At 32.2% G+C, this 25,718-nt stretch overlaps 1 protein-coding gene across 1 annotated transcript in view; it reads right to left on the bottom strand.

The window, feature by feature from the left end:
- Nucleotides 1–6,150: 6,150 nt before the first annotated feature.
- The window catches only part of LOC145315528 (uncharacterized), a 158,304-nt gene continuing 138,736 nt past the window's right edge, over nucleotides 6,151–25,718 (bottom strand). Inside the window, exons 2-5 of the mRNA XM_080155511.1 lie at nucleotides 19,098–19,315; nucleotides 17,814–17,883; nucleotides 8,850–8,981; nucleotides 6,151–6,282 (exon numbers count right to left, since the gene is read on the bottom strand). Coding sequence (XP_080011637.1) covers nucleotides 6,151–6,282; nucleotides 8,850–8,981; nucleotides 17,814–17,883; nucleotides 19,098–19,315 — 552 coding nt within the window. The remainder of the gene's footprint in view (nucleotides 6,283–8,849; nucleotides 8,982–17,813; nucleotides 17,884–19,097; nucleotides 19,316–25,718) is intronic.

The raw sequence follows: 25,718 nt of genomic DNA on the forward strand, positions 1-25,718 counted from the left end.
TTATAAATACAAAATTGATTGTCTGTAGATGACAATTAGTGGTTGAAAAGTTTTGATACTCATCTTAATGAACCAACCAATAAAATATCAATCAAATTTCCTAAAGTTGTTATGCCAACGAATATAAAAACGTTATTATAAAACTTTGAAGTTTGGGGACTAGTGTAATGTCCTCTCCCTTTCTAAATAAAACTGCTAACGCTAAACATGAAGACCATGTACCTACATAATTTAAAAACAAAGCATTACCAATAGACAGACAGATAGACTACTTGCTAATTCCAAATTAGAATGATTATAAGAACACTTCGTTATTTGAATATTATCTTTACCTTTCCGCAGTGAGAGAGGGGACATTGGGCTGTTTATAAAACTAGTCCCCTAAGTTTTACAGTTGTGTGTTCAAACGTTTTAACTACTAACTTTAATCTACACAAGGGGTAATTTTGTGTATTATCATTGGGGATGTACATCAATTTATTGACCTTTGTCTTATCCCTTTAGATCCCTGATATTTGTAATAATCCATAGAAAAGATTATTCAGTTACATTAAAACATCAAACATAAAGAGGTTTTGCCCCCCCTCCCTCCCCTCTCAATCATTTAGTGCAATAGAACTTGAAAATATTCATTATCAACTTTAATTCAAAGTCTGATCAAATAAATATTTCTCATAACTATGTTTTTGTGTCTTTTATTTATATGTATTACATCTCACATATTGACTTTAAAAGCGCGTTTAAAAGATTTTCCTAACAAACTTTTCGTGCACCCAGCCTCAGAAAACGCGCTAAAAACCCCTACGGGGGCGCGGGGGGGTAAGTGAGACCAGTACAGGCGATTATAATATGTCTTTGGGTAAACAAATATCGTATTTTTAGCCGGTGGCAACCGGTGAAAACATGTTTCCTCTTACTATCTACTCAAATGTTGATTATAAAACAAACAAAAATAAACTAAAATCTTAACTTCAACTAGAATTATTTAGGACTAATATCTTTAATTTGTGTTTTTTTCTTTTATATTGTCAAAATACATGTAGTGCATGACTCACCTGAAGTTATTTTGTCTAATTACGTTAATTCTAAGAGATTTTATAATACTTTTAAAATTGTTGGTGAAACACAAAATATATGCCTTTTTCTGTAAGAAAATTTTTGCATATCTTGACTTTCAGACTTTAGAAAGCTTACATAAAAAGCGTATTTTTACGATTCCTTTGAAATCTGATGTACATTGCGTATGATAATACTCATAGAATGATTAAAACTTGATTTGGGGGTGGTGAATTGATGCCCCTTGTTGCCCCTATGTGCATTGGTCAATAACGGCCTCTCATTGGCTAATTTTTTTTGTTACGTCATATTTTTTGCACCAATACTCACAGCATCCTATTCCAGATTATTTGTAGGCCTTATTTTGTTTATTAAAATTTTGTGCGAGAATAATATATTACCCGTCAGAAGCCTTTAAAGTTCATAAATTTTTGGAGATGTTCGTTACCAGGAACTTTTTATTGTAAACTGCACTTGAACCGAAATATGTTATAAAATGTTATGATATTGTAAAATCCGGGAGGGAACATTGAGAACATTTATGCAGGAATGGAGTGGACATTGGGCTGTTAATAACACTAGTCCCTTAAGTTTTGTAATAACATTTTCTTATTCGTTGGCTTTACAACTTTGGGGACTTTTCTTGTATTTTGATTAGTTGATTCATGAAGTTGAGTGTCCAAACGTTTCAACCACCAATTGTTATCTACAAAAGGGGTAATTTGGTGATCATCATTGGGGTTGTACACCAATTTATCGGCTATTGTCTTATCCCTTTAGATCCCTGACATTTATGTCAATATTTCAAAGAGATCTACTTACAAAACTAAATTGTAACTTTTTGGCTCACACATTAATTAATTTTGTGTGTAGTTAATAATTAGATAAAAATAATAAACTATGATGAAAACAGTTTCATAATATTAAAAATGTTTAAGATATTTTTTAATGAATCAAACATATATTTAAAAAAAATTTGAATGGATACTAATTACAAATTATACCATTTTTTTAAATTAATATATCGAGGATTTTAAAAGTTTTTAGTCATTTTCTTAGGGCTTTAGAAAATGTTTTGGAGATACTTTTTATGACACCTAGGGCAGCTAGGCTAAAGCTCCACATTTAAATATAATTTTTTTGACATACTGCAGATTTCTTATAAAAAGCATCTGTTCATTTTTTTATTGTGTAAGTTAATTTGCGGAGACATCTCGTTCGTTACATTCGTTGATCAGAGACAAATTGTATTTAAAGTTTCTTTCAAATATTATCATCACTATAGTCTGAGCCCTTATATTCTAGGGATGGGAGTAACATACCAAAAACCATTTCAAGACTTAACCTTCAAAATAGCAACCACAAAAGAACATTATAGTCCACATAAATCCCAAACTTCGATTGAATTATATAAAGGAATAATACAAAACAACCACAAGAGAACAGTATAGTCCACACAAATCCTCAACTTTGATAGAATTATAAAAAGAAATAATAAAAAACAACCACATGAGACATTATAGTCCACACAAATCCCAAACTCTGATTGAATTATATAAAGGAATAATAAAAGGATTGATAGCATGAAGAAACTGACATTTAAAATCTTTTTATTCTATTATAAAATTGTAAAAATTTCATACAATGAGGATTATTTTAGTTATATAACTTAGAAAGGAAGTTAAAAACCGTTGGTTTTGGGTGTCCTTATTTTTACTTCGCGAGAGATTTTTTGGCAATTTCCCAAAGCAATAAAAAAACCTACCCCTTCCCTTATTTTGAAATTAATATAAAATATGGAGGTGGGGATAGTTTTAAGTTTGTTTGTTTTTTACTTTAGGTCAGGTTAGGATACTTTATATTTGTTGTTTGGTAGCCCTGTAGGTTTAGGCCCTGTATGGTTAGGACCTCCCGCAGGGTTGGTTTAGTCACAAGTAAAAAATCCTTATTTTCAATTTCTTTAAAGAAAAAGGGGTTGGTTCTCAATGTTTGATGGTTGCACTTTAAAGGAAAGCATGTGTTTTTTACAAATATGACCTAACCAGTGTATTATAAAAGGAAAAATGATTTAAATAAGCTATGTCTAGAACTTAAACAAATATATTACGTTTTAAATCAATAGTTCATTTATATACAATACATTCTTTTTAACATTGTATTGTTACAATTGTGTTTTATCAGCATATTAATGATTTTTTTGTTGGTGCTTCCACACATGGTGCCTGTTAAGCACTGATACCTCCCCCCCCCCTCCCATTTAATAATGTAGAGATGTTTTTTTCCAATGCCTATCCTATGCAATGGCCTTAATGATTAATGCGGTGCCTGAATGGTTACCTAGTACTAATAAAACTTAACTTTACCTGCCGTAAAGGAATAAATAAACAAACGAAAAATTACCCCCCCTCCCCTTTAAAGTTAATTTAATGATATGAAAAGGGTTTCATCAATGCTCAAAAAGGTACTTTGTGGGATAGCGCCATTTTTTAAAGTAGATTTTTTTCATTAACGGTTAAACCAACGTTTTAAAATACATACATATTATTTACCCTTTCATCCTTTTAAGTCTATGAAAAATATCCAGAAAGCTATTTCAATTTTTTTTATGTGGAATTGAAATGAACATAAATGTACACAAAATTTTAGTCAGTTATTTATTATTAAAATAGTATTTTAGCTAAATTTTGGGTCATAATGTAGATGCAAATAACAGTTAAACCCTTTCTGACTACGACCCTCCTCTTTCAAAAAAGGAAAACTAAAATTTTAATTGGGGATAACTTTTATTCAGTGGCAATTCCTCCTTGGAGAGTGGAGGAACTCTTTCCAAAAATGGCTCCTTCCCTGAATCTATAAAAAGCTTTAGCGAAATCCTTCGCTACACAGACAGCCAAACAGCCATCCTGTTACTTTTTCAAAACGATAAAACAACGATGATTTTTTAGCCAGATCTACTGTTATTATAAACCACAAAGAAAATGTAATTGAATTTGAATATAGTGCTTCTAGATTAAACCTGACTGAAGGTGCATAATAAACCAGGAAGGAAGGGGACAATGGGCTGTTTATTACACTAGTCCCCAAAGTTTTAATAACGTTTTCTTATTCGTTCGCCTTACAACTTCGAGGACTTTAAATGAACTTTAATTGGTTCATTTATTAAGTTAAATGTCCAAACATTTAACAAATAATTGTAATCTGCAGAAAGTAAATTGTGTGTATCATCATTGGGGATGTACATAAATTTATCGGCCATTGTCTTATCCCTTTAGATCCCTGACAATAACCAGCATTTATTCTACACAATAAAAACATTGTTATTAAACACAAACCATTTTTCTTTCAATTACCTGTAGTAAATAAAGTTTCTATTTTTGGGTTTACATATTTCCAATATCGATTTTCATGTTACAGAAGCATAATTTGTTATGGAAATATATAAAGAAGTTATTGTAAATATGACACGAGTGTTTTATATTTCTGTGAGTTTATGCAAGGAGGTAGGGGGACATTGGTAATAAAGATGTCGGATTTGTTTGCTTAATAGACTTGAATTATCTTGAATTTTGATTGATTGGATCATTTGGTTGAGTGTCCAAACGTTTCACCCATTAATGTACAGAAGGTGAACTTTTGTCTACTATCAAGGGGGATTTACACCAGTTTATCGACCATTGTCTTACATTAGGGACCTTTATTGAAATTGATTGGTTGAATCTTTTAGTTGAGTGTCTAAACGTCTCAACCACTAAATGTAGTCTACGGAAGGGATAATTTTGTAAATTATCATTGGGGATATACATCAATTCATCGGCAATAGTCTTATCCCTATAGATCCCTGAAGTATATGCAAGTGGTTGAGGCGTATATTATTGAACAATATTTTCTAATAATACATAATTATTTTATTTATAATATGTACAGGAAAGATTTGTTTACAGCGAAGATTTTCTTTATTGGTAATATGTTGTACTTAGCTGCTTTTAAAGATAGATGGCTTATTTTATTACGGAGAAGATTATATTTCTCCATAATTCTTGTCCGACGATGTGTTTTAAAGATATTAAATTTCTAAAGTAAAAATGTAATTTTCTTAGTTGATTTAAATAATATTCATCGCTTCGAATGATTGAAAGAAAACGAAGTTTCGTCGTATTTTCACAGTAGCTTTTCTCCTATTTCTAGCCCCAGTGTGGGGTTCTTACCCAACAGGGCAATAATTAGCATTTACCTTACCTAACCAATCCTAACATATCGTATCAAAAGCAACTTTGAAAATACGACGAAACCCGCCACTTCGTTTTCTTTCAATGATCCTAAATTTCTTGTTAAGACTTCAATGAACTGTAAGCATGTACTTTAAAATGTATAATATCTATTGGTCCGTCGTCTATAATATTTTTGGGCTTCCCTACTGATGGATGTTCTCTTCCTTGTTTAATATAATAGTACTTTACAAACTATTGGATATGGCTTCTAAGTTAGGTTTATTATAGTTCTGGAAGGCCCCGCAGGACTAGAGTCCCTTTTACTTTCAAGTTTCAAAATAGTTATATATCGCATCGTATTATAGAAAGCTTTCTGTGGATATTAAAATAAAAAATTAAAACCAGTTTTGTTAAACCCGAGGAGTCGAAGGCCCAAACTAACAAACTGTTATTAATTTCATAAATCTTGTATAATATTAGTGGAAAATTGTCTGTAATACGATGCTATACATTATTATATATAACGGCTGAGAACCGGTTCTAATACAGCGTATATTAATCGGTTTCGAAGCCATACTTGAAAAAATCTAAATTCTAGTCAGGTACACAGGCGTAGGACAAACCAAGAAAATTTTATATTCTTTTTTCATGCCTTTAGAAATATATTTGGGGAAAATCTTGAGGGGAAAGGGGAAGAGAGGGGGAAAAGGGAGGGGGAAAGGTGTCCCTTTTACCTAATTTTTAGTTTTAATTGTAAAAAAACATATTGTGAGGGGTATTTTATTTAGTGGTGATACTTCTCACTGAATATGAGAAGTAAATTCAATTTGCAAGATCGTGTAGTAAAAATAGGCAGATAGACAGACAGACATCCTACCTCTTTTATTTAAGGATTTAAGTTAATTAAATATTTTATATTCCTAAGAGTTGTAGATCTTCCGACAGCTACTATTTCTTCAATGCTTTGTCCATCAGGTCCAAAATCAACTATAGCCGTGAAGAATTCTGTACCAGATACCTAAAAATTGGTTTTTTTTTTTAGAAAACTGAATAAATTTTCCAGTATGGCTTCGAGACCGATCTATTTCCGCTGGATTAGAACCAATTCAAAGCCAAACTGAAGAAAGCATTATCGTATGGTATCATATCCATGAATATAAAAATTAACAAAACTGGTATTAATCTTTTAATTGTACATTTTTATATCCGTGGAAAGCTGTTTATAATACAATGACTATTATAAGTTATTCTGCTTATATTATGCACAATCAATTTGATTAATATATACAACTATTTAGTCCCTTTTAGACACAAAATTGTTGCAGAAAGACTAAAGACTAGTTTAAAAATACATCTCTTAAAATAAATATTTTACAATATAAAATTTGGCCGACTTCATAAATGATTATATTGATCAAAAACAAAATTGCAGATTTGATCAAAACTAGATATAGGCCCATGCTTTTCATAGTGCCTATGAAAAATGACGTCATACTGGCCTACCTTTAGTCAATTAAAATGCATACTGGCTTGCAATTGGTAATTTAGTCTGTGTATTGTTCATTTGTATTGTAAGACGTCATTTTTATAGGGACTTCATATAGGCAAAAATGAGAGTATTCTGAAGACAGCAAAAATGATAATTTTATTTGTTTTTTTTCTTTAATCACTGACTCACTGATTGCAGGATTGGGTAAATCATGGAGTAATCAGATGGTATAACTTTTTTAGCTGCATGTCTGTACACTTTAATAAAGAAAAAAGACTAGTATATATTTTAACATGTTTCCACTTATTTAAGTAAAATAGAACACATTTTCCAGTATGGCTTAGAAACCGATTTATAACCGCTGGATTAGAGCCGGTTCTTAATCCCACTGAAAAATCATATATAGTATCGTATTACAAACAATTTTGAACGAATATTAAAATAAACTTTATAATTTCTAATTTTAATATCCGCGGTAAGCTGCCTATAATACGAGACGATAATTGTTCGAATATAAAAAAGTCTTTGTTTAAAACTTACATAACTAATTTGTAATTACAAAGAAAAGTATAAGTTTAGAAAAAGTTTATAATAGATTTAGAATATTACGATAAGTTATTCAAACAGTTCATTGGAGCCTTTTTTATATCTAATTAGTTAAGATTAATTAATACTTATATTTGCGGGAACTTTTGTTTAAAGAAATCTTCCAATTTTTAACATTTACAAAACAGCCTGCTTTATTGCATCAAGATCCATGACAGATCTATATAGGAAATAAATGTCTATATATTAGCTCAAGTTTTCCAAGCGATAAATGTTTAAAACTCATAGTGCTCCAATAATCTGTAATAAACTCTCATTGACCAGAACGATAAGACCCATTATTTTACTGTATGAAGAATAAATTCATTTTTTTATTTCATGTTGCTATTCCAATTATATTGAAGTATTAAATTTCTATCCATAAAACAGAAAATTTAAAGAAAACTTATTTTTAAAATAATTTGATACTATTGATATGTGCGTAATGTGGTCAGATATTGAACTAAAATTTAACAGTTAACTAAACATTTTAACCCTTTCAGGACGATAATTTGAAATAAAGAATATTAAGATCCTAAAATATTTTAAAGAAAGAAATCGTCAGGGAGAAGATAATGGAAGAATAGGGTTAATAGTCAGAATTCAGATAACCAAAAGAAAGTAAATAAAACATTGAATAAACCTAGCCAATAGCGAAATAATTATATCGAGCCCAACTCTAGTAGTTTATATTGTTAAGAAATGAACAAAATGACGTTTAAGTTCTTATTTGACAGGAGACTGGAATGGAAGAAGGATACAAAGCAGTGTTGCGGAGCCGGAGCCGGGAGCCGTGGAGCCGCCATATTTTGCTGGAGCCGGAGCCAGAGCCGTAATTTTCGTTAAAACACGGCTCCGGCTCCAGACTAGATAAATAAAGAGATTTTTTATAAATTATAATTTGGTAACTCTGTTTTGTCATGTGCAAATGCCCCTATTAAGTTTTTCAAGTACATTTTTATCAAAAATAGACATGGGGGAAAAAATATGTCGAGTTTTTTCTTGATTTCAGGTCGGAGCCGGAGCCGCATCAAAATCAAACGGCTCCGCAACGCTGGTACAAAGTATCGGAAAAATTCTGAAATTCAGTAAAATTGCGCTAAAAAATGTATCCCTACAAAAATCTTTTAGGGGGGCGGAAGGGAGATAGTTAAGGTCCCAATATATTAAATTTAAGGTCAACTATCGAACTAATAGCTGTAAAATATGTAAAAAAAAGTGCAAGGAGGAAATTTAAAAGTTGACAAAAAGGCCTAAAATAGGAAATTAAGAGGCTTTTCTGCAAAATGTCGAACGTAGTAATAAAGTTGTTGAGCTTTATAGGGGCAAACAGTGGAATATCTAGTGCCTATAAAAAATGACGTCATACTGGCCTACCATTGGTCTATTAAAATGTATATTGGTCTACCATTGGTAATTTAGTCTGTAATATAGACTATCATCATTAGTAATTTGTATTGTACGACGTCTTTTTTATAGGCATCATAAACAGCTTTGAACAAAACATTTACCTTTCCAGCCGAGGATAGTTTACGCCTCCTTGAGTTAGGTGGAATGAGACCTGAAGCCGCGCCACCACAACTAGAATCAGGACAGTCCATATCATCCAGACACTCCAGCTGAGTCAGGCTACGGGAGCGAGTCTAAAACAGAAAGAACGGATCATGGAAAGAAAGTCGTCGTATTTTCACAGTAGCTTTTGATAGGTTATTTTGGATTAAGTTAGGTTAATGTTAAAGATGACCCCGCAGGGGCTAGAAATAAGAAATCATTAATGACTAAGGCTACGGGTCGAGTCTAAAACAGAAAGGACTTGATGCTTTGACATTGATAATAAGGAGGGAGGGGGCATTGGGCTGTTTATTACACTATTCCCAAAAGTCTTATAATAAAGTTTTATTATTTGTTGGCTTAACAACATTGGGGACTTTTATTGAATTTAGATTGCTTGGTTCATTTAGTTGAGTGCCCAATCGTTTCAACTATTAATTGTATAATTCTTATAATCTATAGAAAGGGTAATTTTGGGGATGTACATTTTATTTATTGGCCATTGTCTCACCCTATAGATCCCTGCATTGATACAGCATTGATACAGCAATAGTAATACAGCAGAGGTGAATTCTTAAAAAAAACTTTTGCCTCACTAAAATCAGTTTGCCCCACTAAAATTTTAGTGAGGCAAAATTATCCCCTCTAAAAATTGTTAGCGAGCCTCACTAATATTAGTGGGGCAAACTGATTTTAGTGAGGCAGTATTTTTAAGAATTCACCTCAGATTTCAATTACTTTAAAATCATGTTGAAATGATCTAATATATCGAAAAGAACAACATCCATAAGTAGCAAAGCACAAAATAAAATTATCCTTCCCCCATAGCATTAAAGATTGACGGACAAACACGATGAATTACAGAGTAGCTTCTCTACTAACAAAAATAAAAAAAGGGAACAATAACGTCCAACTTTTCCGTTCATTCTATTTTTAAACCGAATTTTTTTGTTAAACGGATTTAAACTTTTATCCATTCTAGGAAATTGGTAATAAGTTTTAAATAAAGTTTATCTGTTAAGGGTGCAGTCTGATTTATAATCTAACTAGTGGTTACGCCACCTGGAAGTCTCTAGGGGCATTTGAGTTGGGAGGGTGGAGGTTCCCCCTAAATAGCCCTTCCCTGAGCCTATAAGAAGCTTCAATGTCGGTTCAGTGGGTAGCGATATCCTTATAGCTACAGACAAAAAAGCTTACTCTCTAATTAATAGGATAGTATATCAGGTATGAATTAAGAGTTTAAAAGGTGTAGGGAAAGGGGAGATTGATTATGTTTCCTTTTTTCCATATTCCGGTCAGGGGGTCTATAGATTTAAATTAAACCATAACAAAGCTTTATAAAAACACGGGGAATAGATTTTGTTTATCTGTAGTAAAAGACCCAAACTAAGCGTTCCCTAAAAGTACAACCAAGCAGGACAAATTCTTGCAAGGAGCTAGAGGATATTGGGCTGTTTATTATTACACTAGTCCCCAAAGTTTTATAATAACATTTTCTTATTCGTCGGCTTCATAACCTTATGGACTTTTATTGAAATTTAATTAGTTGGTTTATTAAGTTGAGTGTAATCTACAAAAGCGGTAATTTTGTTTGTGATCATTGGGGTTGTACATCAATTTTTCTGACATTGTATTATCCCTTTAGATCCCTGAACAAATGTATTTTTTTATTCCTACATCATTTACTTACTAGCGGCTTCGCCCCTAGCCTCTAGGGGCTTTGCCCCAAGAGGTTTAATCAAACCAATTTTTCGTATTTTAGATTTAAAGGAAAAATGAAGAAAACATTTTTTGGAGGGGGGGGGGGGGGGAATTTTTTTTGGGGGGGCCCGGGGGTAGTCGACCCCACTATTTTAATTTTAGTTTTAAAAAGAAAAAAAAATTGGGGGGTATTTTTCATTTTTTTGGGGATGGTGGGGTTGTCCCCCCCCCCCCCCAGAAAGTAGTTATAAACCTTCCCGGGACCTATGAGAAGCTACCCTGTAAAGAAGAACCCGATCGGTTCAGCGGTTAGCGAGATCCTTCGCTACAAACAAACAGACAGACAGACAATATATAATGCTCCTCACTAACTACGCCAATGAATAACAGATCCAGATTATTTTTAACCCACTTAAAGGATGATGATACTTTTTTTTCCACCAGCTCAAACTTTTTAATAGCGTAGCTGCTCTATAATTCACTTTGTCTATCCGTCAGTCCGAAATGCCATGGCGGAAATGCGATATTATCAGCTGCTATTGAAGATAGACGGCTGAAATTTTTTGTGAAGATTCCCAATATCAGTGAGCATGAAGTGTATAATTTACTTTGTCTGTCCATTGGTCGGTCATGGATAAAAAGACAATAATACTTTTTTTTACATTTTTCAGAAAGGTTTCGTGATTTCTATGAATTATTGCACATTTATCAACTGAACATCTTCTTTATAATTCATTTTTTCAGTTTGTCATTAAATAAATTTTAGTGCTTCGCTACTTATGGATGTTGTCATCCTTGTTAAAAATCTGTGAGATCACGTGTGGGATAGTGAATACTAAAATAGATCTTTTAATTAGAAAATCAGAGAAACCAATAAAATTGTTTTTCTTCTACCTACACTGAAGAAAAGAGAAAGAAAATGTCTATCTAACTTTGAGATTCAGATTTTATATAAGAATTGATGAAAGATTATATTTTTCCGTATGGCTTCGAAACTGATTAATATCCGGTGTATAAGAACTGGTTCGCAGCTATAGTAAAAATCATGTATAGCATCGTATTATAGACAATTTTTTACGAATGTCAAAATAAAAAATCGTAAATTGATACCAGTTTTGTTTGCCTGGGCCTTCAGCCCCTCAGGCTAACAAAACTGGTTTTAATTTTATAATGTTTATTTTTAATATCCGCGGAAAGCTGTCTATAATACGATGCGAAGATTAACTATTATTTGTGAGGCTACTATATAACTAAGAGTCTCAGATATGAAACACAAACGAATATATATTTTAAATAGTAAAAACATAACTACGTGGACTCAAATTTCGAATTAAACATTAAAATTTAAAATAATTTTCTATAATATTTCCAATATTTGCAGTTAAATCTTTTTAAATATAGATTTATATTTAAAGTGAATGTATGTATATGATTATACAACCTTAATTTTGTACATACATGAAATGTTACAAAATACATTTAGCTTGACATTTTTTGTCAGCTCAAAGAGAAGATATTAATCTGAGATTACACAAAAATCTTAAACGTCCCCCACTTACCCAGACCCCACCCCCCCCCCCCCACTACGAGCCAACACCATATTCTAACATCAAAAGGAAGTGTAATCACAGTGTTGTAGCATTTGGAACCAAATCAGGGACGTCCAAGCTATTTATTTTGAGGGGGGTAAGTAAGAGGTTTTAAAGGTTTGTGGGGTTAATAAATTGTTTTGTTTTTTATATTTTGAGTGGGTTAAATGAAGGTTTTTAAGGTTTTTTTATTGATATATATATTTTTTTTGGTGGGGTGGGGGGGTGGGGGGAGGGGGGGCTAAACACCCCTTTACTACCCACCCTTTGAAGTCTATGTACCAAATAATATTCTCTCCCAGACTTATTTAACTAAAAAGTATTCTAAACATTACTGTTTTTATATTTTAATCATTGTTAGATGCTCTGAACATTTTCATCTTTCGGCTCCTTGGGGCTAAAAAACTGGTTTTTATCTTAAAATTGTACATTCTATATCCGCGGAATGCAGTTTATAATACAATGCTAGACATAGTTTTTTTCGTAAGAATTAGAACCGGTTCCTATCTACCGGATTCGATGAATACGAGAAAATAAGTTAAAAGTTAAATCAAATCAAACATGTTTATTACCAATTTGCTCTTTTAAATCTTTGAATTTAAAAAAAAATCTTTATAATTTGATAATGATTACCTAAAGTTAGCTCTAATTGAGCATTATTTAGAGTTTTTGTGTTTTGTAATTTGATGTTCTGATGATTTTATGTATTGACGTTTTGCCGCATCTCCAGGGAGAGGGTTGTTAATTGGATTCAAAATTTCCTTTTCTCAAAAAAAATATTTTCCAGTATGGCTTCGAAACCGATTAATATCCAATGGATTTGAACCAGTTCTCAGTAATACTGAAAATTCAAGTATAGCATCGTATAACAGACCATTTTCCACCAATAATAAAAAAGTCATAAGATTAATATCAACTTTCTTGGCCATGGCCTTCGGCCTTTCAGAGCTATAACAACACTGATTTTAACCTTGTAATTTTTTCATTTTAATATCCGCGGAAAACTGTCTGTACTACGATGCTATAAATATTTCTTCGCTCAACTCTTATCTGAATTCCTGTGCACACCTCTTGTTTACTTGTGTCAGTGGCTAACTTTCTAAAAAGTTATTAGCAAAAACTTATGCAAAGTATCGGATACTTTTAGTTCTACCGTGTTGTATAATTGGATAAAAATATACAGATGCTGTACATTACAGAAAGTAGATTTTCCTTTTTTTATGTTTGATAAAATTGAGACAGGATTATTAAGACGATTATCTTAAAAGTATAAAATATAATAAAAACACCCAATGGAGACTCTACAAAGAAAAAATGAGCCGTGAGACGTCAATAGATCCATCTCTTTTTAATGTGTTTCCTTTCCTACTTCTCCTCTCAACTCTCCCTTTTATGACGTCACACGGCTAATTTTTTCGAACACTTTGTAGAGTCTCCACCCCATGAAACTAAACGCCCATGCCATTTATTAACATCAAATGCTTTTTAAAGTAAAAAATATTGACTACAAAATTGGAAATAACGGAAGTTCAAAAACTTTTCTAAAATGGTTTAATGTTAAAAATTACCTTTTCCTACCCTGAGTGGGCTATAGGATCTTTTCGTAAAAAACAAGGATGACAACATCCATAAAAGCGAAGCACTGAAACGGTAGGACAAACGGACATTAACACTTGTCTAGTGTCTGAACTGAATAATCAGAATATAAAAGTACCTATCGAAAGAGTCGAATCAAAATTGTAAGTAAATTTGTTGAAAAACTGCTTGATACAGGATAATGTTTTGGACATACTAACATTTTTAGGACTTGATTATAGAGTTGTTTTGCTTATACTATTGTTCTTTGTTGTCCCAGGAATCAATATACCAAAAATCAGATCAAACAGATAATTAGATCACATAAAAATTTGTCGTTAAAAAAGTAGAAAAATCAACATGTTTAAAATGGACATTCTGGTAATGATTATAGAGTTGCTATGCTTTCTAAATCGTACCTAACTACTACAGGAATCATCATGCAAAGTTTGAAATCGATAGGACAATTCTAACATGCCTAAATTAACGAATAAAAGCTATCTATCTCGGACGGACGTACGGACGGACGGACGGACCTACCCTAATTATAGAAAAGCTTCGCTTTTAAAAATCGGCAAATGAAATGAGAAACAATTGAGATTTTTAAAGTTTAGGGCATAGGGTTCTATTTTTTATCCGTTTTCAGTTAATTTTGAGATTTGTCCCCTTTTTTATACAGAGCTTCGTAATTCCATAAAAATATGGACTAACTTCCCAAAATTCACCAAAAATAAAATAAAAATGAAATCCTATTGGAAAAAAAAAACTAACAATTTCTATATTTTCGTAATAAATGTGTGCTGTACTTTCAATTTCTCTGATATAAGTATTTCGTGCAAAATTGCTGTCTCTCAAAATTTGACGTAATTTCATCATCAACAGGAGAGAAAAAAATGTAAGCCCAAGCTTACAGAGACGGAGGGGACATTGGGATCTTTATTACAATAGTCTCCAAAGTTTTATAATAACATTTTCTTATTCGTTGACTTAACAACTTTGGGGACTTGATTGGTTGATACAATAAGTTGAGTCTTTAAACGTTTCAACCACTAATTTTAATCTACATATGGCGTAATTTTGCGTATCATAATTGGGGATGAACATCAATTTATCGGCCATTGTTTATCCCTTTAGATCCCTGCCAAACTTTACAATATTAAAAGAATTTTCTTTATCTTTATCATTTAACGGGAAAAGAAAATTATTTCCAGTATAACTTCGAAAATGTTTAATATCTGCTGGATTAGAACCGGATCTCAGTCATACTGAAAAATCATTTATAGCATCGTATTACAGATAATTTTTCAAGAATATTAAAATAAAAATGATACATTTAAGGCCAGGGTATTATCCTCTTAGAATTTTTTTCTTTTCAATTTTGAAAATTTAAGTACCCCCCCCCCCCCCCCCCGACAGCGAACTATGAACTCTGGCCGCAGCGCTCGGCTCCCTAGCCTGCCTAGCCGCAGCGCTCGGCCCCCTTGCCTGCCTAGCCGCAGTGCTCGGCTCCCTTGCCTGGCTAGCCGCAGCGCTTGGCTCCCTAGCCTAAAACCTAACCTAAAATAGTTGTTCGTCGTTGTCGCGGGGGGGGGGGGGGGGGTGTACTCAAATTTTCAAAAAAAAGAGGATAACGCCAAGGCCAGTTTTGTTATACCCGAGTGAATAATTTTATAATTTTTAATTTTAGTATCCGCAGAAATCTGTCTCAAATAATTCATCTTTTTACATATGTTAATGTAGCTATTATTTGGTGAATATTACGCACCTATCATACATTAAAATATTTGCAATACCTACACAAGCAAGCAAATAAAAATAATATATTTTTGTTTATGCATAAGCTATATATTGATCATTATATGCTTAGGTATAAAATGCATTTTTTTGAATACACGGTCCCAGAATATTACCAGGGATCTAAAGGGATAAGACAATGGTCGAAAAATTGATCTACATCCCCAATGATGATACACAAAATTACCCATTCTGTAGATTACAATTAGTGGTTGAACGTTTGGACACTCAAATTAATGAACCACCCAATTAAAATTCAATAAAAGTTCCCAAAGTTGTTGAGCCAACGAATAAGAAAACGTTATTGAAACCTTTTGGGACTAACATTTCAATGTCCCCTCCTATACTGGAATATTACAATATTACTGGTATATACACTTTATACATATTTTGTAGCAAAGCAACTCTACTAGTCTTACTTGTTTGTCTGTTTCTGTATCAATTGTTTTTACGATGCGTCTATACTCAGAAATCTAGAGGGATAAGACAATGGCCGATAAATTGACGGCATTTACAATGATTATGCACAAAATTACCCTTCTGTAGATTACAACTAGTGGTTGAAACTTTTGTACACTTAACTTAATGAACCAACTAATTAAAATTCAATAAAAGTCACCAAAAACAGTCCAGTATTTAACAGTCCAATGTCCCCTCCCTTTCTGGAATATTACCATATTACTTACACTTAATACATATTTTAGTTGAATAACTTTTCTACTAGCTGAAAAGATTGAAGATTTCCACTATATAAGCACATTTAATATATACATTGTTTTGTCCGTCTGTTTGTTATTTAAGGTGCTAGATCGATTCCTAGATTTTTAACTTTTCGTGATTTTCTCAACTCCTTTTCAAGATAAAGGGCTGAAATTTTCAGGGATTAGTTAATTTTATATTCTACATATTTTCCTAAGTTTTATTTATATTTTTTTATTAATTGGGGTGCTAGATCGATTCCTAGATTTTTTTGGTTTTCATGGTTTTCTCAATTCTTATTCAGGATTGATAGTTGAAATTATCAGGGATTGAGTATGCTCATGTTTTACATATTTCCATCAAGTTTCATTAAGATTTGTCTATTGATTGCGGTGCTAGATCGATTCCTAGATTTTTAAGTTTTCATGATTATAAGGTTGCGTGATTTTAAAGGTGTGATGATTTCCCTATTTTACCAATATTAATATTTATTATATGACACTGCTTTACAGTATTTTTTTTCCTGATATACAATCATAATTTTTGAGCTTCGCTACTTATGGATGTTGTCATCCTTGTTTTATTTATATTCATTCATTATATTGAACCTAATTGTCATGTCCTTGTTGTTTCACATTAGTTTCCTGTTCTAAGATAAACTAGTGACGTCATTACTGACGTGCAACCTTAATAGGAAATCTTGAATGCAAAGAGAGAGGAGACAATAGGCTGTTTATTACACTAGTCCATAAAGTTTTATAATAACGTTGCTTATTCGCTGGCTTAACAACGTTGGGGACTTTTGTTGAATTTGATTTGGTGGTTCAATAAGTTGAGTGTCCAAACAATTCAACCACTAATTGTAAATTACAGAATGGGTAATTTTATGTATCGTCATTGGAGATGTACTTTATCAGTCATTGTCTTATCCTTTTAAACCCCTCCATTAGTTTCCTGTTGGAAACTAGTGACGTCATTATATTGACGTGCAACTCTAATAGGGAATCTTGAATGGCTTTATTTAGGTTCCTGTTGACACAAAATCAATCTTTTTAATCTTTCTTTCTAATGCACTTTACACACGGATCTAATATTGTAGAAAAGTGATATTTTACAACATAGTTAGTGTAATTTTATTCTATTATATAAAGCATTAGCAGTAAGGTTTTAATTCTGAAGCTTGAAATTTCAAGAACTAATGAAAAAAGAAGCTTGACGACATAGGTTTTGGGAAGTTTTTAGGCTACTATAATTAGTCTTAGGATTGTTTTAGGCTATTTTTTATAACATCTACTAAAACAGAGCTCTAGATGGTAGAGGCGATGCAACTTGTGTGTGTTAAAATAATAGTCTTAAAAAAACCAAGGCTCTGCAATGTTAAGTGCGTTCATTTTTGGTCATATCCTTACATTAGGTTAAGTTAGGCCCATAGACTTACTAGTGGCATTAGCGTAATTAATAAGTTGTGGGAGTGATGTCGTGGAGTGGTGGGTTCGAGTCTAGGCCGTAATACAGGCATACTGCTGCCATGTAAGGCAAGTGTGCTATAATAAACCAAATTCTTACAGTGATAGTCTTGTTGTAGTAAGCTTTTCTTCTCTTCAGCCTTGTTTTCTTACTGTTGCCCTTCAAGCTCCTAAAAATTCATCATAATGGATATGCGGGAAGTGTCATGTGTGACGTCATAAAAATACGTCTGTTATCTCTTTTTTTTAGAGATGTCCTTTCCCACTTTTCTTCTCAACCTTCCTTTTTAGACGTACTTTTATGACGTCACACATGACACTTTCCGCATGTCTATTATAATTACACTTTATAAAAGTGACGCTTTTCTACATTTAGATTCAGTCCGTACGTCTTTCCGTGAAGGACATCACTGAATACTGAATAAAGATTTGTTTGTATGTCTATCATTCCGTCTGCCCATCGATTTATCCATCCCTCTATCTCACTAACCACTGAACCGATTAGGTTTTACTTTTATGGGTGTTGTTTAATTATTTTCAGCAACGAAAATGATAAAAAAAGTAAAAGTGAAGGTTTTGTCAAAGCTGTCTATAATTTTTTAAAGAAATTAATCTTTATTCTCTAAATGTTAATATTCTCATTATCATCGAGAAAAAAAAAGAAAAACAAAAGAAAACAAGTTAAACAATTCTTTTGATTAGTATTTGATTGTCATCCTATTGTGTGTAAACATACAATTCATCAAAAGAAGAAAAATGGATTTATCATTACTTGGATCTTACACCAGATTTACATGTTCTTTATTAAAGTGAACTCTGTAGCGGGCTAAAATATAGATCTCCCCTTTCCCCCCTTCCCTACCCTCCTACTGGATAAATTCGAGGAGAAATTGAACCTAAATTGACGACAATTTTTCGCCTAACACAATATCCACGCATATTTTACATCCAATAGAAGAAAAAACAATTTGTGTTTTGACTCGAGGAAACACATTGACAGCTGGACATTGAATACTTACAGAATAAAAAGATAAAATGTGACAATTTTTTTTTTTTTATTAGTGCACCTACTCTAAAACCAATGTGTGTCCTTCAATTTTCATATCAATGTCTGATCTTGTAACCGTCTTTCCAGTATGGCTTCGAAATCGATTAATATCCGCTGGATTAGAGCCAGTCCTTAGCCATACTTACAAATCTTATATAGCTTCTTATTACAGACAATTTTCCATGAATAATAAAATAGAAATTATAAGATGAAAACCAGTTTTAATCTTAATTTTTTTCATATCCAAGCAAAGCTGTCTATAATACGATGCGATAAATAACTATTTACAAACTTTTTTTCTTTTTTCTTGACAAATTGTCTAAAAATAAACTTCACCTTTGAATAGAATCATCTAAGTCTATTGGAAAGAGATTCGGTGTGGAGATACAGAGCCCGGGGGAGTTGCACAGCGCATTCTTGGGGGGTAGCGGGGTGCTCAGGTGCACCCGCCCGTCTCCGTGCCCGTACCCATCGCCACTGCCAGATTCCAGAAAGAGAAAGGGCGGGAAATTTTCAGTATCGCTGAGACGCCGGCACAGTGGGCTTCCAGGCGGCTGAAATTAAAAATTTATTAATTAGTTGAGGAAATATGATTTTAAAACTAAAGCTTTTAACTTTAACAAGGACAAATTAAGGTGCGGCAAGGGGCCCGACTGTAAGGGGTTAATACCACAAAGTATCCAGATAGTGTGTGTTTCTGTGTGTGTGTGTGCATGTGTGTGTGTGTGTTTATGTGCATGTGTGTGTGTGTTTGTATTTGTGTGTGTTGTGTTAAATGCATTTACAGGACGGGAAAAAACTTTGTAAGAAAGTATTCTTAGGCTAATTTTCTCTCAAATTCAGGAGATAAGTTTTTCAAGTTTGGAGCCTCACTTAAACTAAATAGAAAGAATTTTAACACAACTTCATTATTTCCTAAGCCAGCGACGGGTAATTAAGAATATCATTTTAATATGTACTTTAGTAGCTAGATGTCTATTTGTTTGTAAGATCTCACAATTTTCAGCGCTTTCACGTAAATTTCCTTGTTGAGCACTGAACACGCCTCCCCTTTTCTTATTTTTGAGATTATTTGAAAATAGAGGAGGGGTAGTTTTCATTTGTTAGTTTATTAATTTTGGTCAGGTTAGGTTAGGTACTGGGTAGTCCTAATGGGTTTAGCACCTTAGGTGTAGGTACCACAGAGTTTAGGCATGAAAAAACTAACCCTCCTTCAATCTATTTAAAAATTTAGGGAGGGGTGGTATCAGTGAAAACACCATTTTTTCAATAAAGATGGAAGAAAGGAAGGCTTTAATTAAAATTTTCAATGTATATATATGTAATGTATTCTTAAACATTTTAAGATAAATAGGATAAGAACCTAAAACTTTCAGACATTTGATTGAATTGTTTACTTTACATAAACTAAATTTTTACAAACAAATTTATCATGCGATGTAGTTTAATTAGGTATTTGCTTTTTAATAGCGAAGATTTTCTATAATTAGGTTCGGTCCGTCCGTCCGGAAACTGTTAGCTTTTTTCGTTAATTTAGACTTGTTAGAATTGTCCTATCTTTTTCAAACTTTGCATGATGATTCCTTTGACAGTTAGGTACGATATAGAAAGCGTAGCAACTCTATAATATTTACCAGAAAGTCGGTACGTCATTTTAAAACATTGTAGTTTTTGTATGATATGATTATCTTATTCATTTGATTCTTGGAATAATGATTCCTCGAACAACAAAATACCATATCATAAGCGAGGCATCTCTAAAATTAAATTAAAAAAATTATGTAAAATATTATTTAGACTTATGCATTTCTACTCTGCTCATTGAGTTATGACACTCTACAAGAGTTATTGTTCGTTTGTCCCACCTTAAGATTTTAGAGCTGTTTTTATAGATGTTTTTATCCTTGTTTATAAAATCCTAAATATGTACAGTACGTCTACATGATATTAGAAAGATTACTTGTTTTCTTTTTAGGGTTAGTGGTTGAATTTAATCACGTAATTCTAGGTACCAAACATGTAATTCAATTCATCAAATACTTTGCTACAGTCAAAGTGCTATAAAGTGGAAAGCTAGATAGGCTCTTTATAGTGCCTCTAAAAAAGGGAATAAATTTAAAAACTTTTAAAATTTTAGTGATTAAATAGATTATCAAAGACCTATATTATAATTTGTTTAAAATAAGTCTACTCTAATAAATATACATTATTTAAATGCTCTTTTAAAAATTTGAATTCTTTAAAATAAGTCTACTCTAATAAATATACATTATTTAAATGCTCTTTTAAAAATTTGAATTCTTAAATGCCAAAATATTTGAAAATCAATTACTTCACACCATATTGGCGTGAAGAGGATATTGTAAGAGTGGTGCACGAAGCGCACCTGAAATTTTGACACTCCCCGTGATTAGGAAAGTAGGGTAGTTATCTTTAGAAGGGTGTATTACAGACAACAAGATAATGTGTCAGTGTCAGTTGATTGGATAAACCTCTCTTGGTGTCCATCCACCCACTGAAAAAAAAGTCCCTCAATTTTTTTTAACACCTTCTTAAGTTTAATGAGAGTGTGACTTTTTTACCTTTCTTTTATGTTTGTTGGGTGTAGACCTTTTCAAGGGGTTGTAGAGAAAACCTATCGGGGTGTATCAACCCTCTCTCATTTTGCCGTCATCAACCCCCCTACACCCCCCTTCGGCACGCCTCTGCTTTACACAAATAAAATATTTTATTTTTCTGCTAGTTGGACCTTTCTCAATTTTTTAAGGAGAGGGGACAGAGGGGGGTAATCCTGTATTTTCCCCATTCACCCTCAACTTTTATAAGTAAGTAGAATTGGAGAATTGGCTTGTGTCGAAGAAATCAATATATCTACTATTTTTTTTTATCCCTAAAGATGTGTGAATGGAAGTAGAGAGAGAGGAGACAAGAGGCTGTTTATTACACTAGTCCCCAAAGTTTTATGATAACAATTTCTTATTCGTTTATAGGAAGATGATCAATACTAGGCTTCCCTTTCAATACAGTAATTTCATATACAAAAAGATTTATTATTAAACCAGATAAATTTTATTAACATTTAATATCATTCATATTATATATTTAAATTCTTTTAACATTTTGAATAAGGCACAATTACTGATTAACAGATTATATAGAATTCAGATACAAAAAATCACATGCAACAAAATATAAAAGATATTTTTGTATAATAAGATTAGTTTGAAACATTTTTTTATTTGGACCCTAAGATTCTCAAAACGCAGGGATTTAAAGGAATAAGACAATGGCCAATAAATTGATGTACATTCAAAATGATGGTAGGCATAATTCCCTTTTCTTTAGATTACAATTATTGGTTGAAACGTCTAGACACTCAAATTAATTAATCAAAATTCATTAAAAGTCTCCAAAGTTATGAAGCCAACGAATAAGAAAGCGTTAGTAAAAACTTTGGGGACTAGTGTAATAAACAGCCCATTGTCCCTAAACGTCAATGAAATCTCTGGAAAATTAAACTGTTTGTCAACCCTAGCACTTTGGTTCCCCTCATGTTTCTTCAACTCTCAATGTTCCACAACAGTTGGGGAGGTGAAATATATTTTTACAATAGGGCTACGGAACCAAATAATATCCACTGGTTCAAAGCAATACTGAAAAATCATGTATCATAATGTATTGAAGGCAATTTTCTACAAATAATAAAAAAAATATCATTATATTTATATTCCGAGCCTTCAGTTCCTCAAGCCTAACAAAACTGGACTAAAGCTTATTATTCTTAATTTTCTAAATTGATATGATGCGTTTGATAACTAATCTTAAACCAAAACTTGTTGAAAAGTGTTGCTAGATTAAGAAGGGTTAGGTGTAGCCATAATAAAACAAGGATGACAACATCCATAAAAGCGAAGCACTGAAACGGTAGGACAAACGGACATTAACACTTGTATACTTTCAGAACTGAATAATCAGAATACAAATGTATAAGAATCAAAGCAAAATTGTAAGTAAATTTGTTGAAAAACTGCTTGATACAGGATAATGTTTATGGACATACTTACATTTTTAGGACTTGATTATAGAGTTGCTTTGCTTATAACATTATACTTTGTTGTCCCAGGAATTGATATACTAAAACTCATTGTTAAAAAAGTAAAAAAATCGACATGTTTAAAATGGACGTACGGACATTCTGGTAATGATTATAGAGTTGCTATGCTTTCTAAATCGTCCCTAACTACTAAAGAAATCACCATGCAAAGTTTGATACTGATATGACAATTCTAACATGCCTAAATTAACAAAAAAAGCTATCCATTACAGATGGACGTACGGACCAACCCTAATTATAGAAAAGCTTTGCTTTTAAAAAGATGTTGTATAAGGGGAATTCACATAGTAAATGTCCAGAAACGGCCTTACTGTCAATTTATATCTTCTAAAGGAATTGAGAAAAGAATTCAAATTTGTAAAGTTAAAGTGACAAGAGGAAGAAAAAGTACTTTTAATCCTCCCAACTTTATAAATTGTGTAAGAGAGTTGAACACACTAAGTAAAACTCTGCCACACAATCACATAGTTTATAATCACCAGAGAGGAACAGACAAGTAAAGTTAGATTTACACTTCACACACCTAGTAAAACTCTGCCACACATAGTTTATAATCACCAGGGAGGAACAAACACGTAAAGTTAGATCTACACTTCACACACCTAGTAAAACTCTGCTGCATATAGTTTATAATCACCAGGGAGGAACAGACTAGTAAAGTTAGATATACACTTCACACACCTAGTAAAACTCTGCTGCATAAAGTTTATAATCACCAGGGAGGAACAGACTAGTAAGGTTAGATCTACACTTCACACACCTAGTAAAACTTTGCCACACATAGTTTATAATTATCAGGGAGGAACAGACAAGTAAAGTTAGTTCTACACTTCACACACCTAGTAAAACTCTGCTACATATAGTTTATAATCACCAGGGTGGAACAGACAAGTAAAGCTAGATCTACACTTTACACACTTAGTAAAACACTACACATAGTTTATAATCACCAGTGAGGAACAGACAAGTAAAGTTAGATCTACACTTCACACACCAGTAAAACTCTGCCACACATAGTTTATAATCACCAGGGAGGAACAGACAAGTAAAGTTAGATCTACACTTCATACACCAGTAAAACTCTCCCACACATAGTTTATAATCACCAGGGAGGAACAGACAAGTAAAGTTAGATCTACACTTCACACACCTAGTAAAACTCTGCCACACATAGTTTATAATCACTAGGAAGGAACAGACAAGTAAAGTTAGATCTACACTTCATACACCAGTAAAACTCTCCCACACATAGTTTATAATCACTAGGAAGGAACAGACAAGTAAAGTTAGATCTACACTTCATACACCAGTAAAACTCTCCCACACATAGTTTATAATCACTAGGAAGGAACAGACAAGTAAAGTTAGATCTACACTTCATACACCAGTAAAACTCTCCCACACGTAGTTTATAATCACCATAATTTAGCATAAAAATTGGAGGAAATATACTTTTTGTTGTATAATTTCCTATATTCATATCCCTGATAAGCAGAAATTTTGCACCATTCTCTAGTAATGATGCAATTTTTATATTTTCTATTAAATTTATTAAATACAAGTTTATTTATTGCTTATTAATACGGACTAATAAATTTTTTTTTTTAACAGTTAGCAAAGAAACATAGTAATGCCTTTTTTATTTTATTTTTATCCAATCAATAAATTTAATCTAAGTGCTAAACCAAAATATTAATAAGTCAAAAAAAACAAGTAAAAATTTACATAAAACAGAAATATAATCTATGATTAAGGTATTGTCTTTAATGACTCCATTTTTCCCTTTCATGGTAATGCTATCATTAAGGCCAATGTACGGTGTTTGTAATGTACCATTCCGTTTTCAAAAGAGACGAAACTGAAATGGTGGTTTACTTTTTTAATATCAATATAAATTCTCCTTACTATTATGTTAATCGTAAAAATTCATAAAATGATATGATTGATTCTTAAAAATAGAAGTGAAGTTAAAAAAATATCTAGTATATACCATTTTTATTATGTTGATTTAAATAATGAAATAAATGTTTATGAATATGCTGGTATGTAAACAAGAATGTACCATTCCAGTTATGTCTCTATTGAAAATAGAATGGTAGATTACAAAAATCATATTGGCCATGATATTATCACTACCAAGAGAGGGGAAAATGGAATCATAACCTTTTTAGAGGGAAAAACCGTAATCATAGATTATATTTCTGCTTTTATTAAAAAGGTTTCAACCTCCTAACTGTATTAATTATTTTGATTATCAATAATACAATTTTGAAAAACAGAAAAGTTTGATACAAACCAAATATAAAACTACACATTTTAAAATGTTAACTCAATTGAAAATAATATTGTTCCCAACCAAAAGATTAATCTCAAACCTAATTCAGTCCAAAACCTTTGGTTTCTAACTTAATCTTTGACAAAGTTAGCTCAACAGCCGACAGAATCTTGAGTCAAATAAAAGATTTATATATTTGGTATTTCTCAAATTTTCAGAGAGTAGGGAGATACAGCCTTGAGATTTGATTATACAGAGGCATTTATTTACCATCGTAAAATCTAACAAGGATACAAAATTTGATGCAAAACTTCTTAAATACAGGATAATGTTTATGGATATAGTTACAGTTTTAGGACTTAATTATAGAGAATCTTTGCTTACAACAGTGTACAATGTTGTCCTAGGAATCAGTATTCTAAAAATCAGACAAATAGGATAATTATATCACATGAAAAATAATAATTCAAATTATTTATCGCAATGTCTTATTCTTTCTGCTTTCTGCGGATATTAAAAGTAAAACGGTTTTTTAATCGGTTTGGAAGCCATACTGGAAAAGAGATTT

This window comes from Acartia tonsa, chromosome 4 (assembly GCF_053477335.1).
Source record: "Acartia tonsa isolate MP-2025a chromosome 4, ASM5347733v1, whole genome shotgun sequence".
NCBI classification, from domain to species: Eukaryota; Metazoa; Arthropoda; class Copepoda; order Calanoida; family Acartiidae; genus Acartia; species Acartia tonsa.